The sequence below is a fragment of the Xylocopa sonorina genome, chromosome 2 (assembly GCF_050948175.1).
Source record: "Xylocopa sonorina isolate GNS202 chromosome 2, iyXylSono1_principal, whole genome shotgun sequence".
Classification (NCBI taxonomy): Eukaryota; Metazoa; Arthropoda; class Insecta; order Hymenoptera; family Apidae; genus Xylocopa; species Xylocopa sonorina.
This window is the reverse complement of record NC_135194.1, coordinates 12,352,203-12,366,327: the sequence shown is the minus strand read 5'-3', so window position 1 is coordinate 12,366,327 and position 14,125 is coordinate 12,352,203. Positions and strand designations below refer to the sequence as shown.

The window sequence follows — 14,125 nt, the reverse complement described above, 5'->3', positions numbered from 1 at the left end:
TCGATCTAAAAGTAAGAAAACAAGACAGTTTAATTTACTAAAATTTACCTAATGTTTCTCTGAGTCAATCCGTCGTGCGTTATCATAGGGAAAAAATATGTGCATGTTTTGTTGGTAGCCATACGTAACATGTTAACAATACTTACATGAATTCAACAATATGGCACCGAATAAACGGACATAGGAGTAATCGTAGAATTACGTTGGTCGAATGTTGTTGATATTACTGTTGTATCGATATAACAACGATGTGCTAACGTAGGAGAGAATAATAAACGTATTGCACACACTCTGATTAATAGATATTGCTCGTGGTGAAAGTAGTAGTTGCGTAGTACGATTTTAATCTGATTTCGGAGTTTTCGAAGTTCTGAGAAAGTTTTCATCAGTGGTTTTATTTTTTAATATAACGGTAACAGTCTTTATTCGTATAATTGTGCTTAATCGATCCATATAACCTCCCCAGAATCACTTAAATTTAATCAATAAAATTGTAAAGAAAGAAATTTGTAATCTCTTTTATTTTCTATTTAATTATAGAACCGCACGTAGGAGATTTGTATTCCATATATGATATATTATAAGAACAGATGTTAATTGTTCAATTTTCCATTACGTACATATTTTCAGGAGTCCACGAAACAAGATACCATGGCTGCTGTTAATCCCAGAGTATTTTTCGATATAGAGGTGGGCGGTTTACCAATGGGCCGCATAATATTTGAACTTTTCGCAGACGTTTGTCCGACAACGTGTGAAAATTTTCGTGCTCTGTGTACTGGAGAAAAAGGACTTGGGAAAACTACCAGCAAACCGTTACATTATAAGGGAATTGTTTTTCATAGAGTAGTTAAAGATTTTATGATTCAGGGTGGTGATTTTTCAGTAGGTAATGGAACAGGAGGAGAATCAATTTATGGTGGAACATTTGCAGGTATATACAGATTTTGATGTATGTAAAAGCTGAGAGTAAGTATGAGATTTATTTGGGATAATATTTTACAGATGAAAACTTTATTATAAAACATAATAAACCATTCTTATTATCAATGGCTAATCGTGGTAGAGACACAAATGGTTCACAATTTTTCATGTGAGTATTCATAGACAAACAGTTGATTAATTTTGGTATAAAATTATAAAAATGTTTAAAACAGCATAATAAAACAATTGATTAAATCCATGGTAGAAGTGCAGGATCATATGGTACATTTATTATACGTCTAGTTTATACTAATTTTAAGACTAATGCGTTCATTATATTGTTTTACTAAATATTTATTTTGCATGTCCTTATTAACAAAAGTGATCAGCTTACTAAAGGTTAATACTTGTAACTACGAAAAGAACTGTATTTTGCATACGAAAATTTTATTTTTTAATATTTCTACTGGCTCAAAATTGTTTTTCTCTGCTGACAGATGTATACTTTGTCAACCTCAGAGGTAAAGGTAATAGGAACTTACTATACATTTAATTTCCATATTTTAACACTTTTCTACGCTAACATGTTTTCAAATATGTTTTAAATGAATAACAGGTGATATAATAATTAAATAGAAGGATAATTAGGTTTGTTAATTTTTGTGACAGTAAATTGTTTATGACTTTTCAATTCTTGATGTTCACCATGTACAGTATCTTTTAATTCATATGAATCACGTGAATCTTCTGGTGAAATACTGAAAAGCATAGAAGTAAGAATATCTTTGAAGGAATGAATAACTTAGCTATATTTCTGTGTAGTCGTGAGGGAAGGGTCTGCACACCACTACTACAACACAATGACCAATGAAAGCTGGCTCTTTCTGTTCATCTCTCATCCCCTTAATCATATTTTGTTGTTGTAGTACAACACAACCAGCGCCTCACCTCGACAAGTAAATAAGAATAAATAATGCATTTGTTATATATTTGTATCAAATAATTTTTGAATGGTATTTATGTTTAAATGTTATATTTTTATTTTAGTGTCCATGTGGTTTTTGGAGAAGTAGTGTCTGGCCAGGAAATTGTTACACATGTTGAGGGACTCCCAGTAGACCGTATGTCTCGTCCATTACAAGATGCGAAGGTTGTAAATTGTGGAGAACTTGTATTAAAGATTAAAAATAAAGGTGAGCCTTTTTTTTTTTAGTGAAAATTAAGTCTTTATTTTAAAAAGAAATTATCGCAATACAATTAAAATTGATTTTATTTCTATTTACAGCAAAGAAACGTGAAGTAAAAGAGAGCAGTTCGTCTGAATCTGATTCTGATTCATATGCAGAGAAATCTAAGAAGAAGAAGAAGGCTAAGAAAAAGTATAGTATATTCAAGTTTTATTATCTCTCAGATAATTAAAGAACTATAAATCCATACCCGAATTTATTTATTGTAATTCATAATGCTGTATATAATACTTTATAATGTTATAGTAAAAAAAGAGCAAAATCAGAGGATGGTGAAATACATGATTCTAATGAAGACGACCTGGGAAAGCCACATCCTCTTGTTTCAGTCACGAAGATAGATCCAGATGAAATCCCGGAAGTACCAGCCAATAAATTTTTATATAGAGCAGGGCCTACTAATAATGCAAATCAAAAAGAATTTAGGCAACATTATGGAAGGGATCGAGTACGATCGCATAGGAAAACTGGTCGCATATTCAAAGGAAGGGGGATATTTGTAAGTATTTATATGTAATATATGATGTATGGTATGTATGAATTTTGAGTATATACTTTCGCATATGAAACTTCATTTTATAAAAATAGAATAAATGGATGCATAAATACATTTTTAGCGATACCATACGCCTTCGCGTAGCCGTTCAAGAAGTGTTACACCACCTCATTGGAAACAGGCTCAAAATCGTACTATTAAGTTACATGAATTTCAGGTACATAATTATATTCAAATGTATCCCGTATAAAATTAATTGAATCAATTTATACTTTTGTTTTTTTTGGGGGGGGTGTTTTAATCTTTATTATAGAAGTTAGAAAAGGAACGTTTAAAGAAGGAGGAAGAGTTAAAGAAACGAGAAGCGGATAGAATTAAGAAGTTCACTGAAAATCCAGATGAAGAAAATCAGATGATGGATAAATTTGAAGCGGAGGTTCATATACCCGAAGAATTAGAAAACAAAGAAAATAATCAAACAGAAGAGAAGAAAATGGACGACAAAGACATCGAACAAGAGCAAGACAATTTGAATACTAGTTTAGATGTTAATGATATGGCATTGAAAGACAAAATGGATGGTAAAAATAAGAACGAAAAGTTAACGAAACGCGATTCACATCGAGCGTTCGGTGACAGATCATCACGACGGGACTCTCGGGATAGGAGTAGGAGACGTGGAAGTGGTAGATCGAGATCGCGGGATCGACGAAGATCTCGAGATAGAGAATACGATCGTAGAAACAGTCGTGATAGAAGAAATAGAAGGAATTATTATCCTCGAAGGCGAGACTCTTACAGGATTAATAGACCCGGCAGGGACAATTACAGACATTACGACAGACGCAACGACTATAGAAGGACGAATAACTCTAATACTAATTATGACACGGACGTTAATTCTCGTTACGATAAGAATCGAAGAAAAAGTGATAACGCTTCAGACTCTAATAACCAACCGAAATTCAAACGTCGTTCACGTTCAACTAGTTCTAGTAGCCAACACTCCAAAGACTAAATGCAATGTTTCCCGTACTGTTTCTTTGCATTATACAAGAAACAAAAAAATATAATTTATGCAGCAAACTAGATTTATTATGTTTTGAAATTTTTTATTTGAATTTGTTTCTCTTTATGGCACTAGGTAAAAAATTTACGTACAAGTAACGTATGCCTTAAATTTATGATGATTCAGATGATATGGGTTACGATATTCTAAATTATAAATTTTAATTTTCTGATATAAAGAATTGCCTCTTATATGCCAATAATTTTTGTATTTCTATGAAGTAAATACAAAAAGTGTTGAAGGATATAATTGTTCTAATATTCAGTTGTCCGTACAATTTTTAAATATGAACTGAAATGTTTAATAGTAAATGTATTTCCTATCTTTAAATCGTATATATTGTAAATTGAAAATTACTTTTATAGTCAGTGATTAATATATACACTTATAAGTTGCATTCGATATTTCCTTACAAATGGTTATTCTATGTATTTTCAGTCTCTTTTTATGTACATACAAAAAAATTAGGATCAAACAGATGAATGCATGTTCTTTTTGTATAATTTAAAAAGAATATTCATATATTGATATAACGTGTAATCATTATGCAAAATAAAAACGAACCACTATATTCTATATTCGTAAAATTACTATCAATAAGAAGCAACAACCTTTAATTCTCAATAAGAATGACTATGTAATATCTGTTGCGAGTTATCATGAACTAACCTTACGTAGATAGAATCCCTAAAAATGTTCGCCGAGAAATCCCGCCTGTGTCTTTGCATTGGTACTATTTGTGCTTTGAAGTTGGCTCCGTATGATGATTGGCTTTTAAAACTTGTTTACGTTAAAATTTGTGAGTTCAAAAGTGATGTGAGTGACAGTGAATAATTAGCAGTAATCAGTGAACATTTTCGACAGGTTCATCAGAATGGTACGATATGCTGCGCTCAAGGGTTTGTACGATCTGGAGAAGACCATCGGAAGCGGAGGTTTCGCGAAAGTTAAGCTCGCCACGCATATCGCAACCGGCGAGAAAGTCGCTATCAAAATAATGGATAAAACATCGCTGGGTGTAAGTGATTTTCAAAAGTTGAGATAAATCGGTGTACCATTTATTGCAACGTTTTCTAATTTTCAGGACGATTTGCCAAGAGTTAAATTGGAAGTCCAAGCGTTAAAAACTTTGTTGCATCAACATATTTGCAGATTATATCAAGTAATAGAAACAGAGAGTCATTATTTCATGATAATAGAATACTGTTCAGGAGGAGAATTATTTGACCATATTGGTAATATTCTGCACTACATACGAATTGTTATATTTTTATTCAATGTGTATATGTATAAAAACAAAATAATTCTTTTTATATTTGTAGTTGAAAAAAATAGGCTCTCCGAAACAGAATCACGAAAATTTTTTCGTCAGATTGTCTCAGCAGTAGCATATTTGCATAGTTTGGGATATGCTCATCGTGATCTAAAACCGGTAAGTTGTACTTTTCTTTTCCAGATTTAATAATTAATGTAAATGATAAACAATATTGCTCTGTGCTTAGGAGAATGTTTTGCTAGACAGGGATGAGAATTTGAAGCTTATAGATTTTGGACTGTGTGCAAAACCAAAAAATGGTATTCATTCACACTTACAAACATCTTGTGGATCTCCAACATATGCTGCGCCAGAACTTATATTAGGAAAAAAGTATTTAGGTACTTAACATTTACTTATGTTTTATAGAGGGGAAAGTATTAGAAATATTTATTACACTTAACTATTGAAAATAAGACTAATATATTTGTTTTACAGGTTCAGAAGTAGACATTTGGAGTATGGGAGTTCTTCTTTATGCGTTACTTTGTGGTTTTCTACCCTTTGATGATAATAGTATAGAGAACTTGTACAGAAAGATTTTAGTAAGATCTTTTATTTTTATTTATTGCACGAACTTACTGAAGACATCAAAGTTAATTACGTGAAAACATTATTTTAGAGCGGCAAATATAACGAACCAAACTGGTTATCAAGTAGCAGCAAAAGATTGATACGAGCAATGCTACAGGTAGATCCGAAAAAAAGGATCACTATTCAAGAATTGTGCAATCATCACTGGATCACAGCAGGATTTCTCAATCCTGTCACATTCGTCCATAAGACCAATGTAAATATAACTTTTTATACCTTTCAGCAACATGAATGTATCATAATATTTTAATAAGAGTACATTTACAGTTCGAAAAAGATGATGACGTCTTGAGTACTATGTCCGCGATATGCGGTGAACATGCTTCAGATATTTGGAAAAAACTTCTAAAAAGTGATCGAACTGATTATAAAACTGCTACGTATTTGTTACTCTTAGACAGAAAACTTCGCGGACTCTCACTTCGAATATCGCCTTCTGCAAAATCCTATTTTAAACCTGAGGTAATATACTGAAAATATATGTGATATATTTTAAGTAAACCTTTTCACTTGTTTCATTTTATTATTCACAGTGTGAAGGAGGAGGTAATGGCATTATAACAAAACTTGATTATTCTCCAAGAAATAAACCTATCAGATCACCAGTATGTGATGCTACTGTCAAGATTTTGTCACAAACACCTGATACTAGTACGTTTTACTTACTTTTATATGTGTTTTATAAACAATGTATATTGTCTAACTACTATCGTATTATTATTTATGCAGCTAACAATTTCATGGAGCCACATTTGCCTGGTAGAAAACGACTTAGAAGTAAAGAAGGAGATGACGCATGCTCCCCTGGTATGTTCCGTAAAATTATACTTATTTTCACATTATTGCTATATCGACACATTTCTTTTAACAACTATTTTTTATCATGTAAAAGTTTACCTATATTACCTATTCCTTGTCGTTAAATGAACCTTTAGGAACACGTATTTGTGTTTCATTACAGCCATGGCAGTTTTATATATACGTTCTCTAGACTTTACTTCTAATTAGGTGATACTAGCCACCTAATTAGAAACTTTAATGAAAGTTTCCAAGTGCCATAAATTGCTGTAGTTGCGCGAAAAGCAGATAATTAGTCAGAGAAAAGCAACGACTTGTGAACAACCACAATTCAGAGTAACAAATAGCTACGCGTAGGAGTTCTTAACTCCATTCCCCTTTAGGAGATATAATTTCCTTTATCCCTTAGTCCTTGCCTCTTTCCCTCGGTTTCTTTTAAATTCGCTCGTTCTTTTTAATTGTACATTCTTTGTATGTCACTTCAATTTTATACACGTAAGTTATATAATTATTAATAATAAATTGATTATAGTTCCAGCGAAGAGAGTTGCAGAAAAAGATAGGCTTGTCTCTACTCCAACTGATACTCCAGTATCGGAGACAAGGTATTCACGCGATAGCATTATATCATAAAATAATTTGTTGGTAAATGATATATACAAAAATAAATATTTAGGGGGTCGCAGTCGTCTACACCGGGGAGTGCAAGAAAAGTAATAATGGGTTTGGAACGTGGTTTGAATCGCGTACGTTGTGTACTCACGCCAAAGAGACGAGTAAAAAGCGAAAATATCGATCCAGACCAACCTAATGTACTTTCCGGAAAGGTTCGTACTTATTACCCCAGATAACTTTGAGAAATCGGTGGTTCTCTGAACTGAAGTATATTGTATCTTTATTATATTTCTCAAAGGGTCTCTGTAACGTATCGTCAACGTCAAACGACGATCCGAAATATGTTCTATCGCAACTGCGTCGCGCGCTTCGCCGCAAAGGAATCATGTGTCATCAAAAAGGGTAAAATTTAAATAAATGCTTTCGTAGATACATTTTATTTTATATTTTCATGCCACGTATCGAATGTATTCGTAGGTTTATCTTGCAAGGGGAAACGGAAGATTGTACGGAAGACGACACTGCGCGGCCATTTTCTTCTAGAAATGCTTGCTCCTTCGAATTGGAGGTTTGTCTATTGGAGGGTGTGTCTAATAACAAATTGGTTGGGATTCGAAGAAAACGATTAAAGGGCGATGCGTGGGTTTACAAGCGGGTGTGCGAAGAAGTTCTAGCTCTGGCAGCTGAAGAGCTTTCCACGGAACCGAAAGGTTCAACGGAATCGAAATGTCCTATTTAAAGTCTTCTCAACGTCCATCTACCTGATAACATAAACGTACATTTAAGGTTACATATCATGAAAAGTCGACGAAACCGTTCGATTATATTCTGATCTCCGTTAAGCATATACTAAATAGGTTAAAAGAGGAAAGTAACGCAGATTATAAAGAACTGTTAACTTTCGAATGTCTAATTCGGCAGATATTATTTTTGACAGTTTTGTAACATATCAGCACTGAACGTGCCTTGTTATGCGTAGAGTGTACATTCTTTAACAGAAGAAACGATCACGGGGGAAATATTGCAAAAACATGAAGGCTATAGTAAATATTTCTCAGGATCTTCTAAACGATATAGTAGAAACTTGCAATTCCAGTGAGGATTAGAATTATCCATTGTGTAATATTTATACAGTAGAAGGGAATTATGAAAGAGTTTTATTTTTTCCTACAATCCTTCGTTCAATATAAGGAACTTGTAGCAATAAAAGAACAGTGAAATTATCCTTTATACATTAAGAGTGTACTATGTATTAAATATGTCTAATCATAATAAGACAATAAAAATGAGAGCATGTATATTTCCACAAATGAAAATTGTAACGCGTCATCGCATAAAAGAAGACACTGTTTAAATGTCAGCGAAAGAATTAAAAAATATCGCGAATAGAGCGATAGACGTTCCAACTCGATGCGAGTTAGCAACGCAGATGCCAAGCTTGGCACAAAGAAACGTCTTGCAAGAAAATCTCGTGCCCCAGCCCCTTTCATAGGAATATGTAAAGCTCCATTTTGCGTTCACCCAGCGGATATAAAATATCGCGGCTCGTTTGAACCGCGGCGTCTACAGGGGAACCACTATGGACAGGGCAAGTTATAAAATCACCACAAATCGATCAGCATAAAGTGGAGCCGCGTGCACTTTGCTTTATTGGCAGTCAAACCGACCTTTTATCTCTGCCCGCTCAATAATCGTCGGTTCTTGTTCGTAGGGGCAGCCTTGGAGGAGTCCATTCCGCCGAGGTCCGATCGGCACGCTCTTTTTTTACTCCTCCACCTCCCTCGTTGAACCGTCGATCGAAACAAAGCGAGATCCGCAGAAAATCGAGCCGTTCTACCGAAAGACATAAACGCTGGAATAAAGAAATTAGACCTTCAGTTTATGATCTTAAAATGTTTCGGATCCGTACCGGATGAACGTCTCAAAGACATACCAACATAGATCAGCCGAAGGCAGAAGAGATGCGAACGAAAAATAGCACCATCATCTTAAAATGTATCGGATCCGTACCGGATGAACGTCTGAAAGACATACCATCATAGGTCAGCCGAAGACAGAAGAGATTCGAACGAAAAATAGATGTGCAGACATACGAATGCCTTTCCAAGAACTTGAAGTTCCCAAGTTTCAATATTATGTAACGGAGAGACGAGGAAGACGAACGCATCCCATTGTATTGGAAAATTTTTACGTTCGAATTATTACACGACCATTATCTCAACGCAAGCAACCGATTTTTCACAACAAGGAAGCCGTGAATAAATCAGTGCAGCACGCGGCTCTCTGAACATCGCCGAGCGAGTTGCACGCGTTGAATAACAGTCGCGATGGGGTGTGCATTTTACTGGAGCCGACCCGACGATTAATTAAACAGGTTATTTCGCAAAATTAATCAAACCGCGCGAAGACAAAAAGCCTGGACGATATAAACGAAGCAACCGGGCGAGACGCGAGCCCTAAGTCGTTCGGGCATAAATTACAATTAAACCGTTTTAGCATGCGTGCGCGAGCGTTCGCGTGAGCGCGCACGCACGCACGTGCAACTTACGGTATTAAATTCATCCTGCATTTTATCGAAGAGGCGAAGAGGATCGGCGCTAGAAGAGGAATGCCATCGGTTCTCCCCGTACGCGCGACGTGTATCCAATTCAATCGACGATATCCGCAGACCGATAATTAAGTTGTCTAACGATCGTTACGACACCAGTTGCATACCGAACGTTGGTCCCTGGGTTGACGTGCAACTTCTGCAAAAGGACACGTTCAAACTGATATCGATTTCGAGTCTTATAAACACGGTGGAACCAGTTTTCGAAAATTAGACGCTCGAGATTGTTTATAGAGCAAGTACCGTGATTATAAGTGGATTCCTTCGTTTCTTAGTGGACGTCTGCCTTTTTCCATTCCTCGGTGGAATTGATGGGATGGGATGAGATTGGGAAGACTATAAAATATTGCTCTATTAAAAAGCATTTTTGCAGAACGCAAATGGTAAATTGTATACAATATTACCAGTTTCATTGTTCGTTCTGTTATTAGAGCTCGAAAAACTTCCTCCTGTTACAATGCTTATCATTTCCGGAATACATAACGATTTCAAGCTGAAGACTTCGCGTACAACACAGAAGAGAACCAGCAGAATTCAAAGATCTGGCCGGACCATCATCCAGGAAGAACAAAAATGGCGGCTGAAAGCTCCACCGTAATCTGAGCATCAATATTGCATCGATAACGTCGTTGAGACCCTGTGAACAGGCATTACGTGTTATAACATAAAAATTGGATGCAAGCGAAACGAGGAGCCACCGATTTCTTATCTGGGACCGTCGAATTACTCGGTGCTCGATCGTTATTCGATCGGGTGCTCGCATGGGGAAGAGGACGACGCGAGTCGAAAGGAGTGGTAGACTCCTCTTGGACGTGTACGTATATGCACGCGTGTGCATTATTCACCACGTGCCCTTCGTTCTCGCCAATGGATCGGGTGTCGTACACCGGCTCGTACCAATTACCGTCTGGCCGCTGGTTAATTAAGGATTGGGGCAATGAGGCCCGGCGATGCAGTTTCCGTGATAATGATTATCTGCGACGGTAATTGAGCGAGCTGCTACGCCGGCGAGCAAACCGAGGCACATGGGAATCGAGGATAGAAAGGAACGGAGGAACATCTGACGTCTCATTTTTCCAAAAATACCCGTGTCTTCGAAAAGAAAAGTAATTCCGTGGAAGCTAGAGATACAAAAGGAATTGACATTTCTAACAGAAATAGACGTTCTGGAAGCAGCGGCTAGGTGGATAAATTCTAGCAAGCGAATGTAGGAAAGAAGATGAAAAAAAGGGGGAAGTCCTGGTAGCCGCGAGGCGAGCCTGCAGGCAGGACGGAGGCCGTGCGTGTGGATGTGCACGGACACGAACGGGTATACGATCTAAGACACGAAGAAAAGGTAAGGGTGGCACGCGCGGCCCGCTTCTATCGCTTCCGGGCATCAGCGTGCTCGCGAGCCGCGGCTAATTGCTCTTTAATGCAAGCCAGCGAGCGCGTTGCTTTTCTTAGACGCCGAGGGAAACTGGCCGACGCTCCTCGACGCCGGCAAGAAACGGAATACCGCGAGATTTATGCTGGCCCCTACGGACATTTCGTTACGCTTTGTCTGGGACACGGTTCTAGTTTTGAGAAAACCCCGCGAGGCCTCTTCCTCCTTTTTTAATTGCGACGGATAACTGTGCTTCTGATGCCGATCTACCGGTGGAAACTCGTATTACAGGATCGTTAATAATCGGACTGCGCGTTGTAGCGGCCTCAGATTAAATTAGCGAATGGAAGCTTCCTCGTTTTAGTTTGCCAGCTCGATGTTTTATTACGCGATCTAACTCGAATGCATTTTTGCAGGGGGAGCGACGACCACTTGCGGAAGAAATTTTTGAGAGAGGAGAAAAGGGACAGAGGAAGGTGTCTCTGGATGTTAGAACAAGAAGGACATTGATGCGACGCGACTTCAGTTTTTCTCAATTCCCTCGTATTTCACGCCGTCGGTCCAACCTTCCAATTCCACCCAATGATGCTCGAATCCCTCCAATCGTTCAAACTTCTCCACTCACAAAATTTGCTATGGCTGTCACAAACTCAGTTCACAACTCACATCGTCCACTAGAAAGCTACCCCAACATCAAAGAGAACGAAAGAATACGAAAGGCAACGCGCACAGGATGCTTCCCCTAGCTGCAATGGACGGCCGAGCGGAATTACGGCCGCTCGAAGCAATCCAAAGTCGAGCATCGTTATGCAGCTTGCACACGGAAGGAAGGAAGGAAGGCGAGGAGTGCTAATCATCCGGTTTACCCGCTCTTTTTTATCTTTCCTTCATTTTTTTTTTGTCTTTTCAGGTCGACCCCGGTTGTTTATTCGGTCCCGGGTCGGCGTGCACACCGGGGGTACAACGGCAGCCAGCGAAAATAAAGGGCAGAAAGCTCGATTCGCCGAGGCGTGACCGGCGTAGTCCAGCAGAAGCTCATACATATGTAGACGGCTCCGGCCTCGGACACCGGGAACCGTGGGGAGGAACCTCCGGAAAAATGAATATGCAGCCACGTAGAGAGGGGTATTATTTTATAAAATTTACTATCTCCCAGGTATATATATCCCAGATATTATGTACTTCTCCGTCGACCATTCTTCACTGTGGGTTCAACGTGCACGTTAACGAGCCCTACTCGACAGATGTACGTCCACGACCAACCGCCTTTTCTGTTAGACAAAATTCCTTGTCTGTTTGAATCTGTACACGAGACTGTTCAACCGAGTAGAGCAGAATTAGGAGACGAAAGTCTGTTTTAAACCTTAGTTAGAATAGAAATTCATCGATTCTTTCCACTTTGCTGTTGAAGTGACATTCGACAGTAGATTAGGTTGTATATAGTCGGACAGTAATGCTGTGTCACGAACACTCGTGTAAATCCTGTGTAGTTTGCGTATTTTTTAGAATCTTGAACTAGTTTAGGGGTTTTAGATCGGTTTCGTTCGACAGCGTCTTGAGGTCTGTCTATGACGGACGTATTTCACTTACAGAATCTTCGCACTTCGTTATACACTGGTATTATTCCTTCTTCGATCGATTTTTCGGTTTGATCGTCCGCTTCCGGTTGCCGTGGAACGTTCGAAGAGGGTTTAATTGCGAATCGAGCTGTGTAGGTACACGCACGAGGCGTCCCGCCTTTCGTTTTCGTGAAGGGACCATGCGACGTGGCGTGGTTCTATAAAATCGTAGCCCCTTATCGTCGCAGAGGAAACGAAACATTAAATCGGCCCCGACGGAGGGGGCGGGCTGTTTCGGTGGGTGCGTCCGAGATTTCCTGTGCGGACTCTGGATGCTAGGAAGGATGACTTCCTACCTAGCGCACAGGGCGCGTCCATCGTGCGCGCTGTCGTCATCGAGCTAGATTTATTCGATGTAACGAGGGAACGCGTAACAGGAATCCCCGCGCGGATCCCTTCGCGTACAGCACGTGCGATCGCCTTCGCCTCCTTCTTCTTTTATCCACCTACTCGAAGTTGTTGCCTCTTTTTCGTTGGGTTTATTAACCCTCTCTGCTGATATCGTTTACCACGGATGTAGCTAGAATCCTTTGCGTATTGTGTAATAATAAAAATCTCTAGTTTTACGCATAGAAGATGTATAATTTTTGCTCGAACCAATGAAATCAGACGCCATCTTGTTTCTCCTCGATTGAACAAATGGACGCTTCAAGAGGTGGAGCGACCAAACTAGTTTATGATTCAAAACCGTGATCCGAACAGCGGCAAGCCGATAGTGTAGTGTTCATGGTCATCGATGACACGTTCCGTGACACGTGCTCGATTGTCGAGCAACGCTCGACCACTTCGACACCTCGAAGGTATTCATCCGTACACGCGCGCCGCTTTTCCTCGGTTTTTCCGTGCAAGCCTGGCCCGGGCAATATCGCGACATCTAAACAACTTTATCATTAATGCAGCAGTAGCGGCGCATTACTAGGAATTTGTATATAATGGTGCTATGTACATATGTAATGCCCCCGGCCCACACATAATGGCGATATCATAAGATACGAACCAATAGCGGCAATTGTATGGAAATATGTATCTATGAATGAAGACACTTTCATTTATGAAACCAGATACTTATGTACCGGACACGGGGCGTTGTAACATCCTGCTATTATGTGTCCTTACCTACTCGTCCCGTCCTCTTCGCCTCCACCATCGATTCCCTCTTCCCTCTGCCGTGTTCCTCGTCTGCTTCCCTTCGGTGAGCCACCTTTGGCTACCGGTCGTACGCTTTTATAGATTGGATAGTTTGCTCGCCGCTCGTGTTTATGCGCATATCGATGAGTGGATAGTTTCGTTCTTCCAGGCACGATCCTCTTCAATTGAAACGTTACGAAATATTTGGGACTTTAGGAGGTTTTCATCTTTTCAATCTGAGTTGGTGCGTGTTCTTCAAGGGTCTGATGTGTGTCGCAAGCTAGTCAAGATAGGAGGAGATTTGAAAGAGTTTTTGTTGAAATATTTTTGTTTCGTTCGTTGGTTC

The 14,125-nt window shown here is 38.7% G+C and overlaps 2 protein-coding genes across 4 annotated transcripts; both read left to right on the top strand.

Annotated features, from left to right (window-relative positions):
* Nucleotides 1–15: 15 nt before the first annotated feature.
* Nucleotides 16–4,127, top strand: Moca-cyp (nuclear cyclophilin protein Moca-cyp). Of its 3 annotated transcripts, none has more exons than XM_076909894.1 (9): nt 16–277; nt 631–934; nt 1,006–1,093; nt 1,851–1,880; nt 1,972–2,117; nt 2,210–2,303; nt 2,418–2,670; nt 2,789–2,884; nt 2,981–4,127. In XM_076909894.1, the coding sequence occupies exons 2-9, from the start codon at nt 652–654 to the stop codon at nt 3,683–3,685; spliced, it is 1,695 nt and encodes a 564-aa protein (XP_076766009.1). In that variant the 5' UTR covers nt 16–277; nt 631–651; the 3' UTR covers nt 3,686–4,127. The 3 variants fall into 3 exon arrangements, with proteins under 3 accessions (XP_076766009.1, XP_076766008.1, XP_076766010.1); XM_076909893.1 differs by having other exon boundaries at nt 16–412; XM_076909895.1 differs by lacking the exons at nt 16–277; nt 631–934 and having other exon boundaries at nt 1,000–1,093; nt 1,747–1,880.
* Nucleotides 4,128–4,299: 172 nt separating this feature from the next.
* On the top strand, nt 4,300–8,356 carry LOC143432766 (maternal embryonic leucine zipper kinase). Its single transcript, XM_076909654.1, has 13 exons — nt 4,300–4,754; nt 4,821–4,971; nt 5,059–5,168; nt 5,239–5,392; nt 5,490–5,596; nt 5,674–5,841; nt 5,913–6,107; nt 6,179–6,296; nt 6,375–6,452; nt 6,976–7,048; nt 7,120–7,270; nt 7,357–7,460; nt 7,536–8,356. The coding sequence occupies exons 1-13, from the start codon at nt 4,611–4,613 to the stop codon at nt 7,795–7,797; spliced, it is 1,815 nt and encodes a 604-aa protein (XP_076765769.1). The 5' UTR covers nt 4,300–4,610; the 3' UTR covers nt 7,798–8,356.
* The last annotated feature ends 5,769 nt before the right edge of the window (nt 8,357–14,125 follow it).

Coding starts and splice junctions, on each gene's coding strand:
- Moca-cyp (XM_076909894.1), top strand. CDS start 652: ATGGCTGCTGTTAATCCCAGAGTATTTTTCGATATAGAGGTGGGCGGT. Junction 1,881..1,971: donor CCAGCGCCTCACCTCGACAA/GTAAATAAGAAT, acceptor TTTTTATTTTAG/TGTCCATGTGGTTTTTGGAG. Junction 2,885..2,980: donor TTAAGTTACATGAATTTCAG/GTACATAATTAT, acceptor TCTTTATTATAG/AAGTTAGAAAAGGAACGTTT.
- LOC143432766 (XM_076909654.1), top strand. CDS start 4,611: ATGGTACGATATGCTGCGCTCAAGGGTTTGTACGATCTGGAGAAGACC. Junction 4,972..5,058: donor AGAATTATTTGACCATATTG/GTAATATTCTGC, acceptor TTATATTTGTAG/TTGAAAAAAATAGGCTCTCC. Junction 6,108..6,178: donor AATCCTATTTTAAACCTGAG/GTAATATACTGA, acceptor TATTATTCACAG/TGTGAAGGAGGAGGTAATGG.